The 18,908-nt window shown below is 44.7% G+C and overlaps 1 protein-coding gene and 2 long non-coding RNA genes across 10 annotated transcripts in view; 2 read left to right on the forward strand and 1 right to left on the reverse strand.

Moving 5' to 3' along the window:
- The window catches only part of LOC145528464 (ADAMTS-like protein 3), a 39,116-nt gene that overhangs the window by 17,905 nt on the left and 2,303 nt on the right, over positions 1–18,908 (forward strand). For 2 of the 8 annotated variants that reach the window (XM_081546820.1, XM_081546819.1), the window contains one exon: positions 2,189–2,370. In XM_081546820.1, coding sequence (XP_081402946.1) covers positions 2,189–2,227 — 39 coding nt within the window. In that variant the 3' untranslated portion in view covers positions 2,228–2,370. Of the gene's footprint in view, positions 1–2,188; positions 2,371–2,429; positions 11,003–15,016; positions 15,987–16,080; positions 16,816–18,908 lie in introns of those variants that run through there. The other 6 variants (XR_014070447.1, XR_014070445.1, XR_014070446.1 and 3 more) reach the window with 6 other exon arrangements.
- LOC145528466 (uncharacterized) lies at positions 1,713–7,950 on the reverse strand. Its single transcript, XR_014070450.1, has 2 exons — positions 7,854–7,950; positions 1,713–6,985 (listed from the first exon to the last, which is right to left on the reverse strand). It is a non-coding gene; the product is annotated as an uncharacterized LOC145528466 (long non-coding RNA).
- On the forward strand, positions 8,030–9,581 carry LOC145528467 (uncharacterized). Its single transcript, XR_014070451.1, has 2 exons — positions 8,030–8,143; positions 9,529–9,581. It is a non-coding gene; the product is annotated as an uncharacterized LOC145528467 (long non-coding RNA).

Genomic DNA, 18,908 nt, shown 5'->3' on the forward strand with positions numbered 1-18,908 from the left:
CTCAACCCTGATCTCTAGAAAGTGGGGGTCCGGGTACTGGGGACCCTCTATCTTCCACACTTGAAGCCCTGCTCCAGGGCCCGCCATCCAGAGGCAGAATCAACACACTTAACTCACTTATTCTCACCCGCTTGGCCCTTGGCTGCTGCTCTCCTGCCACTGATACTTCAGCTGGCTGAGGTGCTACAGGTGACTCATCTCCACCTGCTGGCCCGCCCTGCCCTGAGGGGCAGCCCCTCCCCACCTCCTTATTCTAAATCCTTAGCTCACAAGTCTGCAGAACTGCTGACCAGCCCTGCTGGCCTGTGTGGAGGCCTTGATAAGGGGAGGGAGGGGGAGTTTGGGGTGGCCTCTAATATGGAAGGGACATGAAAAAGACAGTACTCATGTCCATAATTGGGCTCAGTTTGAAGCTAAGAACTTGGTCCCAGAGAGAAATAAAAGCTGAGGAGGGGCTGAAGGTTACAAGGATGCTGAGAATAGGGCTTGACTATGGGGTTGCAAGTGGGTGGTGCCAGTGGTAAAGAACCTGCCTGCCAATGCAGGAGACACAAGAGATGTGGGCTCCATCCCTGGGTCGGGAAGATGCCCTGGAGTAGGAAATGGCAACCCACTCCAGTATTCTTGCCTGGAAAATTCCACAGACAGAGGAACCTGGCAGGCTATAGTCCATGCGGCCGAACACAGCTGAGTGACTGAGCACACAATTTAATAAAAAATAATCAGGCCCCTGGATGATAACAATTTGGCCATTAAGGTCGGAATTGGCTACTTGACCTCAGTTCCCAGATGTGACTCTCTGGGAACTGGGGGGCCTTAACTAGGGGTGCTGTCCTCTCAACCATGGCCACACCTGTCCATGTGTGCACCCAGGGACTGTGGTCCCATGGGTCAGGGCACTCCTGTCAGGCCCAAGAGGCCCAGGTCATAAGGAATGGCACTTCTGTGGGGTCACCTGTGTGTCCCCTGCAAGGGTGAGCATCACGTGGAGAAGAGCCTTCCTTCCCCCCCATTCCCCAATCCCCAGGTCCAGTGCTGGGCGAGCATGCATCAGAGCCCATCTGTTTAGCAAACATCCTGGCTGGTGTCAGGAGGCTGCCCACTCTGATGTCATAAAGGGGATGATGGATTGAGATCCAAACCCCCAACTCACCAGTGAGTCCCTCACCAACATCCAGCCCCTGTTCTCTCCTCTATAAACTGGAACTCAGTCATCTTTACTGTCAGAGGTGTGGGCCCCTGTGTAAATTACAACACAAAGTGCTGGGTTATTTCAGGCACCCTGGGGTGTGCTGACCCTGAGGCCTGGAAGGTGGGAGAGGAATGGTGTGGGTATAGCAGGTGTCACAGCAGAGCTGTGTAAGAACCAGCTGAGTATGTGCTTTCTAATATCCAGAAATAGAAAGCTGCCACTAGCAAATGCATTCATTAGGGCCACGTTTACTCTCTCACCAGTTAAAATCATCTGCTTGAACAGAGCTTTCTGGAGTCTATCAGTGATATTTCTGACCATCACAGAATGTGCTGCTTAGCTCCTCAGCACAGGGGGCCTTGTGCACTGGAATTTCCGTCTGCTTCTGTCCTCAGTCTTGCTCAGCTCCTCTCAGCAGGTTCCCTTGGCCCAGGACCTGTCTGGCTCCAGGCAGAAAACACCATATGAGGTCCTGCCACCTTCCCCACCCAGGCTGTGTTTCTGCAGCAATGAGCCACCAGTGATCCCAGCTCTTCCTGGCACCTCTGCCTGTGCTGCTCTCCTGCACCCTTGCCTTTGAGCCATTAGCTCCCATGTTATTTCTCCTTTATGGCAGGATGGCTTTTACTGCTCACCCAGAAGATTTGCCCAGCCTAATCCACTTTCTTCAAGTGGATGCTCAATGTGGAGGAATAAAGGTTGGTCCAAATCTGTCATGGCAACTGCTTTCCCCACTGGTGATTGGTCAGGTCAAGGATTTATGACCCAGTTCTGGCCAGACCCTGTAGAGGAAGTCTGCAGGGCATTCTATAAGAGATTTTCCTTCCTGAAATGAGAGCTATGCAGGGAAAAAGGTGACCCTTGCTTTGGATGGAGGGTTAAATTTGCAGAGGTGATGGCTGGAGTGGAGGCAGCAACGTTGCATCCATGAGGGAGTGACACCCATGGGTGGGGAAGGTGACAGGACCTCATATGGTATTTTCTGCCTGGATCCAGACAGGTCCTGGGCCATGGGAAGCTGCTGAGAGGAGCTGAGCAAGACTGAGGACAGAAGCAGATGGAAATCCCAGTGCACAAGGCCCCCTGTGCTGAGGAGCTAAGCAGCACATTCTGTAATGGTGGAGTAGAGAGGTGGGTGAATTCTGATAAAACTGTTGGGCTACCAGACCTGCTCTGAATCTCGCACCTCTCTCAGTTTCTTTAAACATTAAATATTAGTTGCCTCTGTACTTGACAGATTTCCCAACCTCAGGATCCAGCAAAGGGACTGAGAATCCTCAGGGAATTTGACTTTGGAGGCCAGTGGGATTTGATTACAGAACTTCCACAGGACTGGGGTAACAGACTCTTGGAGGGCACAAACAAAATCTTGTGCACACCAGGAGCCAGGAGAAAGGAGCAGTGTCCCCACAAGAGACTGAGTGAACTTGCCTGTGAGTGTCCAGGAGTCTCCAGTGGAGGCATGGGTCTAGAGTTTGACCTCAGGCCAAACAACAGGGAGGGGACACAGTCTCATCAACAGAAAATTGGATTAAAGATTTACTGAGCATGGCCCTGCCCACCAGAACAAGACCCATTTCCCCCACAGTCAGTCTGTCCCATCAGGAAGCTTCCATAAGCTTCTTAACCTTATTCATCAGAGGGCAGACAGAATGAAAACCACAATCACAGAAAACTAAACAAACTTATCACATTGACCACAACCTCATCTAACTCAATGAAACTATGAGCCATTCCATGTAGGGCCACCCAAGATGGATGGGTCATAGTGGAGAGTTCTGACAAAATGTGGTCCACTGGAGAAGGGAATGGAAAACTACTTTAGTATTCTTGCATTGAGAACACCATGAACAGAATGAAAAGGCAGAAAGATATAACACTGAAAGATGAACTCCCCAGGTCTGTAGATGCCCAATATGTTACTGGAACAAAGTGGAGAAATAACTCCAGAAAGAATGAAGACATGGAGCCAAAGTGAAAACACTACCCAGTTGTGGATGTGATGGAAGTAAATTCTGATGCAGTAAAGAACAATATTGCATAAGAATCTGGAAAGTTAGGTCCATAAATCAAGGCAAATTGGAAGTGGTCAAACAGGGGATGGCAAGAGTGAACATCGACATTTTAGGAATCAGTGAACTAAAATGGAACAGAATGGGCGAATTTAATTCAGATGACCATTGTGTCTACTACTGTGGGCAAGAATTCCTTAGAAGAAATGGAGTAGCCCTCATAGTCAACAAAAAAGTCTGATATGCAGTAGTTGGGTGCAATCTCAAAATGACAGAATGATCTCTGTTCATTTCCAATGCAAAGCATTCAATTTCACAGTAATCCAAGTCTGTGCCCCAACCACTAATGCTGAAGATGAACAGTTCTATGATAACCTACAAGACCTTCTAGAACTAACATCAAAAATAGATGTTCTTTTCATCATAGGGAACTGGAATGCAAAAGTAGGAAGTCAAGAGATACCTGGAGTAACAGGCAAGTTTGGCCTTGGAGTATAAAATGAAGCAGGGCAAAGCCTAACAGAGTTTTGCTAAGAAAATGCACTGGTTGTAGAAAACACCCTCTTCCAACAACACAAGAGATGACACATGGACATCAACAGATGATCAATACCAAAAGCAGATTGATTAGATTCTTTGCAGCCAAAGATGGAGAAGCTCTATACAGTCAGCAAAAATAAGACAGGGAGCTGCCTGTGGCTCAGATAATGAACTCCTTATTGCCAAATTCAGACTTAAATTGAAGAAAGTAGGGGAAACAACTGAATCTGCCTACAATGCAGGAGACCTGGGTTCGATTCCTTGGTCAGGAAGATCCCCTAGAGAGGGGAATGGCAACCCACTCCAGTACTCTTGCCAGGAGAACCCTATGGACAGAGGATCTTAGCGGGCTACTTTCCCTGGGATCGCAAAGAATCAGAGACCATTCAGGCATGACTTAAATCAATTCCCTTATGATTATACAGTAGAAGTGGCAAATAGATTCAAGGGATTAGGTCTGGTAAACACAGTGCCTGAAGAACTACGGACAGAGGTTCGTGACACTGTACAGGAGGCAGTGATCAAGACCATCCCCAAGAAAAATAAATGCAAAAAGACAAAATGGCTATCTAAGAAGGCCTTACAAATAGCTGAGAAAAGAAGAGAAGCAAAAAGCAAAGGAGCAAAGGAAAGCTATATCCATTTGAATGCAGAGTTACAAAGAATAACAAGGAGAGATGAGAAAGGCTTCCTCAGTGGTCAATGCAAAGAAATAGAGGAAAACAACAGAATGGGAAAGACTAGAGATATCTTCAAGAAAATTAAAGAGATACCAAGGGAACATTTCATGCTCATGCAAAGATGGGCACAGTAAAGGACAGAAACAGTATGGACCTAAGAGAAGCAGAAGATATTAGAAGAGATGGCAAGAATACACAGGAGAACTATACAAAAAAGATCTTCATGACCCAGAAAACCATGATGGTGTGATCACTCACCTAGAGTCAGACATCCTGGAATGTGAAGTCAAGTGGGCCTTAGGAAGCATCACTTCAAACAAAGCTAGTGGAGGTGATGGAATTTCAGCTGAGCTATTTCAAATCCTAAAAGATGATGCTGTGAAAGTGCTGTAGTCAATATGCCAGCATATTTGGAAAACTCCACAGGACTGGAAAAGGTCAGTTTTCATTCCAATCCCAAAGAAAGGCAATGCCAAATAATGCTCAAACTATTGCACAACTGCACTCATCTCACACGCTAGCAAAGTAATGCTCAAAATTATCCAAGCCAGGCTTCAACAGTATGTGAACCATGAACTTTCAGATGTTCAAGCTGGATTTAGAAAAGGCAGAGGAACCAGAGATTAAATTACCAACATAGAAAAAGCAAGAGATTTCCAGAAAAAACATCCACTCCTGCTTTATTGACTAAGCCAAAGCCTTTGACTTTGTGGATCACAACAAACTGTGAAAAATTCTTCAACAGGTGGGAATGCCAGACCATCTTATCTGCCTCCTGAGAAATCTGTGTGCATGTCAAGAAGCAACAGTTAGAATGGGACATGGAACAATGGGCTGGTTCCAAATTGGGAAAGGAGAACATCAAGGATGTATATTGTCACCCTGCTTATTTAGCTTATATGCAGAGTATATCCTGTGATATGGTGGGCTGAATGAAGCACAAGCTGGAATCAAGATTGCTGGGAGAAATATGAATACCCTCAGATACGCAGATGACACCACGATTATGGCAGAAAGTGAAGAAGAACTAAAGAGCCGCTTGATGAAAGTGAATGAGAAGAGTGAAAAAGCTGGCTTAAAACTCAACATTCAGAAAACTAAGATCATGTCATCTGGCCCCATCACTTCATGGCAAACAGATGGGGAAACAACGGAAACAGTGACAGACTATTTTCCTGGGCTTCAAAATCACTTCCAATGGTGACAGCAGCCATGAAATTAAAAGACGCTTGCTCCTTGGAAGAAAAGCCATGACCAACGTAGACAGCTTATTAAAAAGCAGAGACGTTACTTTGCCAACCAATGTCCGTCAAGTCAAAGCTATGGTTTTTCTGGTAGTCATGTATGGATGTGAGAGTTGGACTATAAAGAAAGCTGAGTGCCGAAGAATTGATGCTTTTTAACTGTGGTGTTGGAGAAGACTCTTGAGAGTCCTTTGGACTGCAAGGAGATCCAACCAGTCCGTCCTAAAGGAAATCAGTCCTGACTATTCATTGGAAGGACCAATGCTGAAGCTCCACTACTTTGGCCACCTGATGTGAAGAATTGACTTATTGGAAAAGACTCTGATGCTGGGAAAGATTAAAGGCAGGAGGAGAAGGGGATGACAAAGGATGAGATGGTTGGATGGCATCATAGACTAGATGGACATGAATTTGAGCAAACTCCGGGAGTTGCTGATGGACAGGGAAGCCTGGCATGCTGCAGTTCATGGGGTTGCAAAGAGTCGGACACAACTGAGCCACTGAACTGATGTAGCTGAAGCTACTGTAAGTATGGATTTCTATCATTTCAGCCAAAGACATAACTAAATGCTGCTACTGCTGCTGCTAAGTCACTTCAGTCGTGTCCAACTCTGTGCGACCCTATAGACAGCAGCCCACCAGGCTCCGCCATCCCTGGGATTCTCCAGGCAAGAATACTGGAGTGGGTTGCTGTTTCTTTCTCCAGTACATGAAAGGGAAAAGTGAAAGGGAAGTCGCTCAGTTGTCCGACGCTTAGCAACCCCATGGACTGTAGCCTACCAGGCTCCTCCATCCATGGGATTTTCCGGGCAAGAGTACTGGAGTGGGGTGCCATTGCCTTCTCTGATAACTAAATGATGCAGCCCCAGATCTCAGTTGAAAACTGTCTGTCCTTAAGCAGTCCCCAGCAGACTTGAGTCTCTGCCTCTGCCCCCACACCCTTCACCCATGAAAGCAGCTCAGGCACTGTGGTGCCCTTTTGGCCTGGCCAGCTTGTCTATATGTGGTCTGTGAACACCTCCGGATAGGCCTCTGCCTTCTTTTCTCTGTGCACCCTGAGCCTGCACGTTGTGGGCCTTCAGAACCTCAGGGACCTTGCCCCATCCCTACCATGGCTGGACACCTGAGCTGTCAAAAGTCTTGTGGATTCAGTTTGGCCCAAGCACTGCTTCCAGACCCTGGGGGCTTCACTACTTCTATAGCATGAAAAGCAAGGCCCCTTGTAAGCAGAGCTTCCCAGCTGTCAGATCTCACCTCTCACCTGCCTTCCTGTGCTATTCTTTGTCAGCTGAGTCTCTCCTGTGGCACCACGGCAGGCTGCAATGTAGAGAAAGGAGGACCAGAACAGAGTTTCAAGGGAGATACGGAAAGGACAGTGATAGATGCATCCTGTTCAAACTGAGTGAGGTTCCCTGTATATTCTGGAAAAGGCCTCTGGTGTGTAAGAGGGGAATACAGCCCCTAAGACCCCAAAGAAGTCCCCAGGTATGATGGGGGGAGCATCCTCTTTAGCAGCTCCATATGGGAGCCAGTGACCTAGGAACTGTCCATGTGGTCACATGAGCATGACTATGTAATTGACAAGCAAAGGAGGAGAAAGGGGTACAGGTTTGGAGGGAGCTAGAGGGTGGAGTGGGGTCTGGTGAAGTAAGGTCCCCTTCTTCCTTCAGTGTGAATTGCTTTTTTTGAGTTCCAAAGCAGCCACATGGCAGTTTCCAATCCTTAGGCCCCCACAGTAGCCTGCGTGGGGCTGGGTGCCTTAGCCCCTTCACATGAACAAGCATCACCGTATGGCTTCCCAGAGCTCAAGGAGCAGGATTTGGGGGTTCTGTTGGCTGCACACTTCCTCACTGTAGCCTGGCTACCTTCTTTCTCTGAACCTCTATCTTGTCCTCTAATCGGGGACAGGAGTTGCTACCTTAACAGGACTAACTCTGTGAGGACTAATTAGGGGAATCCTAGAGTTAATAGCTGGCCCCAGCAGATTGAGTCTATTCAGATCTCCAGATTAAAATAAGTCTTGCAATGTTATCTGGAATTTCTTCCCCGAAGCCAGATGAAACCCACACTGTGGCAGTTCCAGGGTCTCCACTTAGCCAGTTGGACATCAAATCCAAAGGGGCTCAAACAGGAAAGAATGATCATAACTAAGTACAGAGGCAGACAGCTTCTGGCTGGACCATACCTGGATCTCAGGGACATCAGCAGGAATTATCTTTCCTCACCTCTCAGCTCTGCTTACTGCTGTCATCCTCACCCAAGTAGCTCTGCCTTTATGGAACAAGGCCACCAACTGCCACAAGCTGATGTCACATCCCTCCAACTGCCACAGGCTGACCTCACTTCCCCTCCAACTGCCACAGGCTGACCTTAGGTATCCCCTGTTACTTACAGAAATAAACCTCCATTCCCCAGGATTCCAGCATATGCCCTGATTAGTCACTTGTCCAGCCCTGAGTCAATCACAGGTGTCCGGTAGGATGGAACGTACTGATTGGTTGGGTGGGGGTCCTCTGACCACCCTCCCTGGGAAACCTGTGAGCTGTTCAGTATGTTTCAGGGAGGGAGACAGTGTGATGCCCCAAGAGCAGGGGTGAGGGCACAACTGAAGGATCTGCTGTGATGTGTTTCTGGGATGTACCAGCTTACATCCTCTTCACATACCCAGTTTCCCCTACTTACAAAATGATTTGTGATGGATCTCTTCCCTTCCCAAGCCCCATTTCACCCACTCACACCAAACAGGATCAAAACCTCCTGTTTGAAGACAAGATTGGGAGTCCCCTCCCAGCCTCAAGGCTTGCTTTTAGTGTGTGATTACAGTCATTTATTCAGTCAACAAACATCCACTGAGCATCATCACCTGCTGCTATGGGTTTACAGGACTGTTGGTTGAGTATTGGGCATTGCCCAGGGGCCTCCCAAAGGGAGTGAATTTTGTCTGAGGAGCACCTCAGACACAAATCACTGAATAACTGAATTGCTTTGCTATACCCCTGAAACTAAAACAGCCTCGTAAATCAAATTGAATTAAAAAAATTGTCCTTAAAGTTGTAAAGTTTTCCCTTTCAAATGTAGATTCCTAATGTGCCTGTAATTGCTTTTGGTGGTATTTTCTGAGGTAGGGAATCCAGTTTTGTTTTCCAATTGGATGCCAAATTGTCTGAGCATCATTTATTAAATGGGCCTCCTTTCTCCATTTACATATTAAGAATCCTTTTTCAAAAACCTAAGTATTAAGGGCCTTAGGTCTTTGGTAATTTGTAGAGCACCCCACAGTCATGCTCCTGTCTGTGCCTTCTCCCCTCTTTTTTACCACTGTAGTTTATAGTATGCACAAGTGCTCCAGAAAGCCCTGTGGATGTTTTTGTTAGGACAGGGGATGTGAGCATGGAGTCCATAATGATTATGTGACCATTCTGTGTGACCGCAACATGGGGCCTGGCTTCCTAAGTCAAGAGTCTGTGTATCTTTCTTTTGGTGTCTGGTTGTGCACAGTAGGGCTGATAGATTGGAACCTGGAGTTGTGGGGCTGGCAGTGGAGAGATTAGCCCTCTCAGCTTGCTTTTGCATTCATTTGCCTCCTATGGGCTCTGCATAGCTGGTGTGGAGATATTTCTGTCACCTTTATCCTAAAAGCCAGAGAGGTGCTCACTGCTTGTGCTTCTCATCCCCTGTCTCATCCTTCCTTGTGTCATGCTGACAGTAAGATACCTGTTGTTATGTGTTTTTAATAACAATGAAAAAAATGTAGGATTGATACAAGCATGGATGAACACTGACAACATTCTAAGTGATAGAAGCCACCCAGGAAAGGCCACCCAGATCACATGCACATCTGATGCTTTAAATTCATCCAGGATTTGAATATGAGAGAAAGTCTCAATCAAGTTTCCAGAAAAAAGAAAGAAAACCAAATCAGAATGAAAGAAGATAATACCATAGAGTTGGGACAGCTGGTGAAAGTTGAAGTGGATCTATGGATCAGATGATTAGAAGATAGTTTCACGATCCTCATTTCAGGGATATGTGCTGGATTCCTGGGAGAGTATCCTTGTTTAGGGTAAAACACACTGGAGTATTTTGTATGAAGGGGTAAATATGAGTCTTGCTATTGAAAATTTTCTGTAAGTTTGAGATGACTGAAAAATAAATTACTTCTCAAAACAACCATGTCAGTAGGACAGAAAAGTCAAGACAATATCAAATATGGCTAGAGAGGCCAAGTCCTACCCAGATCCTGCTCACCCAAAGTGATGGTACAATTCGCCCTTGTAGGATTTCATATGATTGTAAGGGACACTGTGGGAAGATTCTATTAGGAGTCACTATCTCTTGGGTGTTGTGGATGACCTGGATGTGGTAGAAACAGTGGGATTTCTAGCTCTAGCTTTTGACATCAATCCACCAAAAATCTCTTAGAATATATGAATTCAGTAAAGCTGCAGGACCCAAAATGAATATATAAATCTCAGCTGTGTTCCTGTACACAAATAATGAACCATCAGAGAGAGAAATTAAGAAAACAGTCCCATTTAAAATAACATCAAAAGAACAAAATACCTAGGAATAAAGACATCCAAAGGCATGAAAGACTTGAGCACTGAAATCATTAAGATATTGGTGAAGAATTTGAAGACTCAAATGAAGGAAAGAGATCCTGTGCTCATGGATGGAAAGACTGATTAGTGCTAAAATGTCCATTCTAACCCAAACAGCACACACATTCAATGCAATTCCAACCATACTTCCAATGGTATTTTTCACAAAAACTGAACAAACAATCCTGACAGTTGCATGGAACCACAAAGGACCTTGAACAGCCAAGGGGGTCCTGATAAAGGAGAACAGTAGCTGGAAGAAACTCACACCCTGACTTCAAACCATCTTATGCAGCTATGGTAACCGAACCATGTAGAAGGCACAGAAAGAGGAAACTAGCCAGAACATTAGCAGGGAGAACCAAGGAAAAAGACCTGCTAATGTGTGGTCAGTTAATTGATGACAAGTCTGCCAAAGACATACACCAGGGAAAGGATGGTCCCCTCAATAAATTGCCTGGAAAACAGAATATCACAAGCCAAAGGACACTGGACACTGTCTGCACTGCACACAAAACTAATCCAAACCCACAGTTTTCTACCTCAAGCCCTTCCTCTGCTGGATTGTCTGAAGACAGTGCCCGTCCAGAGAGCCAGCCAGGCACAGGAAGCTTCTCCTCACTGTTTCTTCACTTTTTCTTCCCATGGCCTCCTGTCAAAACTGAGCTCCTGAGGGAACTGAGCTCTTCTCAGTGTGGATGCAGCCCTGTGTTGTCCTGAAGCCAAACCCCAGGTAGGTCCTGAGTAGGCCTATGTCCTGTAGGCTGTGCACAGAGCTGAGTCTGGGGGCAGAATCGGGAGGCCCTGCACTGGTAAGAGAGGTGGGATTATCGCCTTCTGATGGCTAACTGGGAAACGCAGGCCATAGCCATTCCTAGCTCAGGGGAGGCCTAGATTCCTGCTGGTGGTCCTACTGAATCCACTGCATGTTGGAAATTCAAAAAGACGGAGGTAAATATCCTGGGACCTCTAGGAAAAATAGTTATAGAACAATTAGAAAACATACACAATGAAATGAAATTAGACACAAGCTTGACAACTTACACCAAAAGTCATTCAACACTGACCGCAAAAAATTTTAAAATAGTAAACTATAAACAATGCAGAACAATAATAAACAATAAACTGTAAACAATACAGAAGAAAACCTACATGATCATGGGTTTGGTTGCCTAGATCATGAGCTTTGACTTTTAACGCACCACACACACAGGACGCACACACATATACCATTCGTGTGTGTATACACACACATGCACATATACATGAATTCATGTATGTATAAATATATATACACATGAATTTGTGTGTGTGTGTGTATATACACACGCACATATACATGAATTCATGTGTGTATATATCATGAATTCATGTATATATATACACATATATATGTGTATATATATACACACAGCAAGAGTACTGGAATGGGTTGCCATTTCCTTTTCCAGAGGATCTTCCCAACCCAGGGATCGAACCTGGGTCTCCCGCATTGTAAGCAGATGCTTTACTGTGAGCCACCAGGGAAGTCCTGTGTGTGTATATATATACATGAAATTGTGTGTGTGCGTGTGTATATACACACATGAATTCCTGTATGTATATGTGCATGCATGCTAAGTTGCTTCAGTTGTATCTGACTCTTTGTGACCCTATGGACTGTAGCCCGCCAGGCCCCTCTGTCCATGGGGGTTCTCCAAGGAAGAATACTGGAGTGGGTTGCCATGCCCTTCTCCAGGTGATCTTCCCAATCCAGGGATCAAATCCAGGTCTCCTGCATTGCAGGCAGAGTCTTTACCATCTGAGCCATCTTTACCATCTGAACCACCAGGGAAGCCCGTGTGTGTCACACACACACATATATATGAATATATTATACACAAACATACATGAATGGTATTGACTGGAGATCCCAGAAATACACCATCCATTCATAATGAGCTCATTTTACACAACAGTCCACAGAACTAAATTGGGGGGAAATGGTGTTTTCAACAAATGGTGTTGCTAGGCAACTGGCTATCCACATGCAGCAGAATGAAATTGGACCCTTAGCTCATGCCACATACTAAAAAGTATCTCAAAATATATAAAAGGCTTACATGTAAAAAGTAAAATTTCAGTCAGCCCCTTGTATCCGTGGGTTCCACATCCATGGATTCAAACTCCAGATCAAATCTATGAGAAAAAAATTTTCCAAACAGTTTCAAAAGGAAAACATTCAATTTGTCACATACCAGCAACTATTTACATAGCATTCACATTGCATTTATAACATTAATACAGTGATTATATTGTATTAGTTATTATAAGTAATCTAGATTTTATTTGAGGTATACAAGAGGATATTTGCCCAGGTTATTTGCAAATACCATTCCATTTTATATAGGAGACTTGAGCATCCCCAGAGTTTGGTATACCAAAATTAGGGTATTCTGGAACCAATTCCCCAAGGGTACCAAGACATGACTGTATAAACTCTTCAATAAAACATGGGGGTAGGGCTTCCCTGGTAGCTCACTGATAAAGAATCCACCTGCCAATGCAGGAGACATGGGTTCGATCCCTGGTCCCACATGCCTCGCAGCAACTAAATCTGTGTCCCACAGCTACTGAGCCTGCTTGCTCTAGAGTCTGCTTGCTCTAGAGTCTGCATAACACAACTAGAGGCCCTGTGCACAATAGTGCACAATGAAAAGATACCTAATGACACAAGGAAGATCCTGCCTGCCCCAACTAAGACCTGATGAAGCAAACAAATAGTTTTTTAAGAAACATAAAAAAACAAATGCTGGCAACAATGCAGAGAAGTTGGAACCTTTAAACATCCTTTGTGCAAATGGAAAAGGATTCAACATATGTCTATGATATGAATGTAAAACTACCATACAGCTCAACAACTCGACTCTTGAATATATACCCCAAAGAAGTGAAAACAGGTGTTCACATATATTGATAGGAACACTCTTTATAAGACCCAATAGGTAGAAATGGTGCAAATGCTCACCAGTGGGTAAATGGATAAACCAATTGGAGTGGGTCCATAAACCACTATTATTTTTCCATAAAAGAAATCAAGTAAAATGGTGCGGGCTATGTAGAAAACAGTGTGCCAGTTCCTCAAAGCTTCATCATAGAATTGACCTGTGATCCACCACATCCACATCAGGGTGTACACCCAAAAGACTGAAAACAGGGGCTGGACACCTATGAGTACACCCATCCTAAAAGCAGTATTCATCACAGTAGCAAAAGGCGCAAGTGACCCAACTGTCCCTCTGTGGATGAGGGGATCAAATAAATGTGGTGGTATACACACAAAGGAATGGAATTCAGCCTAAAAAAAAGGGATTCTGACATGTGCTATTGCAAACACAAACCTTGAAGCCATTATAAATGAAGTAACTGTCACAAGCAGAACAAAATGACATAATTCCACTTAGATGAGGTACACACAGAAGTCAAATTCAAAGGCATAAAGTAGGGTGCAATGGCCAGGGGCTGAGGTAAGTTTGTCTTTAATGGGCACACAGTTTCACTGGTGAAAAGAGAAAAGTTCTGAACATGGATGGAAAAGATATTTGTACAACAATGTGAGTGTGGTTAATGCCATAGAAGAGTGTACTTTAAATGTTTTAAATGGTAAATAATCTGTACAATTAACCACACACACCTACACAAACACACAAAATACATAAAAGTACTGATACATGTTATAATACAGAAAAGTCCATATTTATCTTATGAATCAGGTCATATTTATCTTGTGCACTTTACATCCATCAGGGTTGTGAAAATGAGGGAAAGTATCAATCATGGTTCCAGGAAAAGAAACCTGGATCAGAATGGGGAAAGACTTTTCCCTAAAGTTGGGGCAGCTGGTGAAAGTTGAAATGGGCCTTGGGTTGGATTGTAACGTGGAAACCATGTAATTTCCTCGTTTGGATGCTACGTGCTGGTTCCCTGGAAGAACACTCTTCTTGTCTTGGGTAAAATGCACTGGAGAATCTTGTGTGAAGTGGAAAATGCACTCAAGTAAGAAAGGCTGGGAAATCTGAGCGTGCAGATACACAAGGCTTTGTTCTGCTACTGCAGGTTTCTGTAGGTTTGGAATTACGGCAAAGTCAAAAACTTTCCAAAACACCTTATCAATACCACACTAGAAAATCAGAGAAAACATCACACTTCCTAATAGAGGGCAAGCCTTGTTACCTAGATCCACTTCATACAAACTCATGAACCTGATCGCCCCTGTATGAGTTCACATGCAATTGACAGGTACTGTGGGAAGATGCTAGTAGGAGCCACTTTGTCTTCCATGTTGTGAATGACCTGGATGTGATAGAAACAGTGGGATTTTTGAGTTATAATTTTCTACATAATTCCACTAAAACACCATTGGAACTAATACATGAATTCAGTAATGGTACAAAATCAATACATACAAATCAACTGTACTTATAAACACAAAAAATGAACCATCAGAAAGAGAAAGAAAACAATCCAATTGACAATTGCATCAAAAATAACAAAATACCAAGTAATAAATTTAACCAAGGGCTTCTAAGACCTGCACGCTGAACACTTTCAGACGTTGATGAAGAAAATGAAGAAGAAACCAATAAATAGAAAGATATCCCATGCTCATGAAATGGAAGAATTAGTATTGCTAAAATGTCCATTCTTTGCAAAGCAATATCCACTGTGAATGCATTCTTTGCCTAACTTTCAATGGTATTTTTCACAGAGCAAATCCTCTTAATATTCATGTGGAAATAGTCAAAGGAACCCTCAGAAATGAGAACAGGCTGGAGGCATCTTATGCTTTGACTTCTAACAATATCATGAAGCTATGATCACCAAAACTGTGTAGGACTCGCCAGTGCACAGACCAGAAGATCAGGACATGTTACAGAGCTCAAGATCATTCTGCTCACTGCACAACAGGCCAATAAATTGGGAGAGAAAGTGTTGGAACAAGGAATAATGATTTTAATTGGAAAGCTAGCAGACCAAGAAGAAGGCAGACTAGCCACTCAATCCATCTTTTCTCAGACCCAATTTGGGCTCCTTTTATACACAAGGAGAGGGGTCAGTGCCCACTGCAATGCTGACAGTGGCTGTTTGGCACTGCAGCTCCACCTGCCCCAGCCCTATTACAACTGTATTACTTCAGATGGTGATAAGTGCCCTGCAGAGGATGAAGCCAGTCTACAGCCATAATACCCTGAATGCATTTCATCGCCTCTGGTCTTGGAAGCTAAGTTAGGGCTGGGCCTGGTTAGTACTTGGATAGGAGACCACCTGGGAATACTGGGTGTTGTAGGGTTTTGGGCTTCCCTGGTGGCTCAGATGGTAAACAATCTGCCTGCCACGCTGGAGACCTGGGTTCGATCCCTGGGTCAAGAAGATCTTCTGGAAAAAGGAAAGGCTACCCACTTCAGTATTCTTGCCTGTAGAATTCCATGGACAGAGGAGCTTGGCAGGCCACAGTTCACGGGGTCGCAAAGAGTTGAACACAACTGAGTGACTAACATTAACTAACTAACTAAGGGGATGAAGACTCAGAGAGCTGCTTTTTTTGGTGAGCTCCACAGAGAAGGTTCTCCAGGCACTAATGGTTGTGAAGGAACTTAATGGACCCCTTTCCTGTATGGCCTCTTTGATGCCAGGAGACAGGCTTTGCCAAATAACAGTCCAGAGACCAGCTTGTCATGGTAAGTTCATTCTGCTTTCTTGTTTCTTACATCTGACAATTCAAGAAGCCCTCACATGTGTTTTACCTCCTTACCATATCTTTTCTTCATTCAGGTTTCCATCTGTACTGGTCGTGCCTCACCTGCATCCATTCCTGCTTTGAGCCACAATTGCCCCTTTAAGCCACAGACCCCATCCTCCATGCTGCAGCAGGGTGGGCTGGGTCACCTGGAACATGGGTCCTGCCACTGCCATGAGTGATACTGCAGGATGCTCATCATCCTTTAAGTTTTCCCTGCTCAGCCCCTCACCACCTCCTGTCATCTGTGGGGCCAATTCTTCCAAGGGGGGTGGCAGGCTCTTCAGCTTCTTGTTGCCATGCTTTTTCTTCAGCTTGTTACCTTCCTTAGAAATGTTTCATCATCTCCACCAAATACCCATTTGGAACTTTTAAGATGGCACTTGAAACAGGCTCCTGTATCACGTCAGTGCCCCTACTCCCTCCTCGCTTGCCCCCATGTGACCTCTGGGCACTCCCCACCCCAAACCATAACAAACTTACCTTAGTTCCTGCCACAAAGTCCTTTTCTGCATCTCTGGCATCATCTCTCATCATCCTTTCCCCTCTGCACCCTCTTCCCTCCTTCGGGCTCACCTGGTTGCAGGTACAGAGAAAAGTGAAGCTCCCTGTGCCCCCAGAGACCCCTCTTCTCCCCAGCCCTCACCTCGTCCTCATCCCTCTGGATTTAGCATTTTGTCCTCTTTAACTGGGCATTACGATGAATTTAATTGCTGCTGTACACTCCTCTCCACCCCAACTTGATATTCAGTTTTCCTTTTAAATTTTTCAAATTATTTTTATTGTGGTAACAGTGATTTATAATATTACATAACTCTCACGCGTGCCTTATATGTTGACTTCACACACACTACAGCGTGCTCACTGCCATAAATTTAGTTTCAGTTCCTCACCATACAGTGGGCCCTTTACCCATTTCTCCCTCTTTCTTTTCATTTTTAAATGTCAGTTATGAGCACCAGGCCTTGGCACAGAGTAGATGACAAGCCAACGTATAGGTGATGAAAAATTTATAGTGAAAAATTAAATTAGACCTAAATTCAAAGATGATTTATGGAGAAAAAGCAAGTCTTTTCCATTAGCTTTTTTCCCCATTAGCTTCCATAGTGCTTTTCCATTAGCATCATGCTTCCTTTTTATTCCTTCTATTAACTTGTCTATATCCATCTCTTTGCACCATAATGTTCTCTGCCTTATTGTCTTCCCATAAAGCTGATGTAGGAGATAGATGGACTCCAGGTTAGACATTTACAACTAGCCTTCTGTTTACATTTCCTGAGACAAGAGATAGGTGGGCTCCAGTTGAGGCATTTACAATCAGCCTCCTGTTTGCCCTCTGAAATGGAAGTAACAACAGAAAGAGGGTAAATAGCCAGTTTTTGTCTCTTATAAACACTTTAAAGTAATAGTCATGGCAAGGACAAAGAGGGACAAAATCCTGCTTGAGTGAAGGATTAAGAGATCTCCCCTCCCCCCACTCCCTTTTGGGACAAGGGAAACACTACACATGCGCAGAAAGGTTCCTTGTGGGTCAAAAGTCAGGCGAAAATGCCAGACCATAATGAGTCTTGCTTCTCCCAGAAGCCTCCACTTCGAGATCCATCTTAGCTGAGGGGTGTGTGCACACCAGGGGAGAGTCCCAGGATAGGTCAGATGTGAAAAAAGAAACCAGAAAACTGGCGGAAAGGAAGACAAAGACCCAGAAGAACTGGCCTATATAAGTGACTTACTGCTACTGCTACTGCTGCTGCTAAGTCGCTTCAGTCGTGTCTGACTCTGTGCGACCCCATAGACGGCAGCCCACCAGGCTCTGCCGTCCCTGGGATTCTCCAGGCAAGAATACTGGAGTGGGTTGCCATTTCCTTCTTCAGTGCATGAACGGGAAAAGTGAAAGTGAAGTCGTCAGTCGTGTCCGACTCTTAGCGACCCCATGGACTGTAGCCTACCAGGCTCCTCCGTCCATGGGATTTTCCGGGCAAGAGTACTGGAGTGGGGTGCCATTGCCTTCTCCCCCATAAGTGACTTAACCACCTCTTTATTGTGCTCCTTCTCACTGGGGGGGGGGGGGGCACCCAAACCTTTCTCTCCAGGTGTGTATCTCTGTTTTGCTTCTGTCTTGACTAAACCAACTGTTTCTCTATGTCCTTTCCCACGTGTTGCTGTGCTTTGTCTCTAATAATAAACTTTGTAGCTGCATTTACAGTTTCTGCCTCCATGATAAATGCATTTTTCACTGGGGACAAAGATCCAGGGAAAATTAGCTTCTAGCCTCTAGCCCTTGCTGGCCTGGTGGCTAGGATTCCTGGTTTTCATTCAGGCTACCCAGGTCCAGTTCACGCCACCACTCACTGCTGGCTGCCTCACTGAGATCAACTCAATTTTTACCACCATTTAATCTACATCATATGAATTTTTGCAACTAGTTTGTAACTTTTAGAAAAAAGACTTCTTAGGTATTAACATACTGGTGTTTCCATAAGGGGGAAATACTTCTTGCCTAAAACTGCATTAAGAAAATTTGAACTTAAGAAAACATGTTTTGATGTAGCAGAATTATTATTTTATCTTTACAAACCAGCATTTGTTAAATACTTAACTGCTAATAACTGTTCAGGCTTCCCTGGTGGCTCAGCTGGTCAAGAATCCACCTGCAGTGCAGGAGACCTGGGTCCAATCCCTGGGTTGGAAAGATCCCCTGGAGAAGGGAAAGGCTACTCACTGTAGTATTCTGGCCTGGAGAATTCCATGGACTGTGTAGTCCATGCGTTCGCAGAGTCGGACACGACTGAGTGACTTTCACTATTCACTAATAACTGTTCAGCCAAGAATAAGAATTTTCAAAAATCTTCGGACACTGACACTG

The sequence above is a fragment of the Giraffa tippelskirchi genome, chromosome 12, assembly GCF_054371585.1.
Source record: "Giraffa tippelskirchi isolate mGirTip1 chromosome 12, T2T-mGirTip1v1.2.pri, whole genome shotgun sequence".
Classification (NCBI taxonomy): domain Eukaryota; kingdom Metazoa; phylum Chordata; class Mammalia; order Artiodactyla; family Giraffidae; genus Giraffa; species Giraffa tippelskirchi.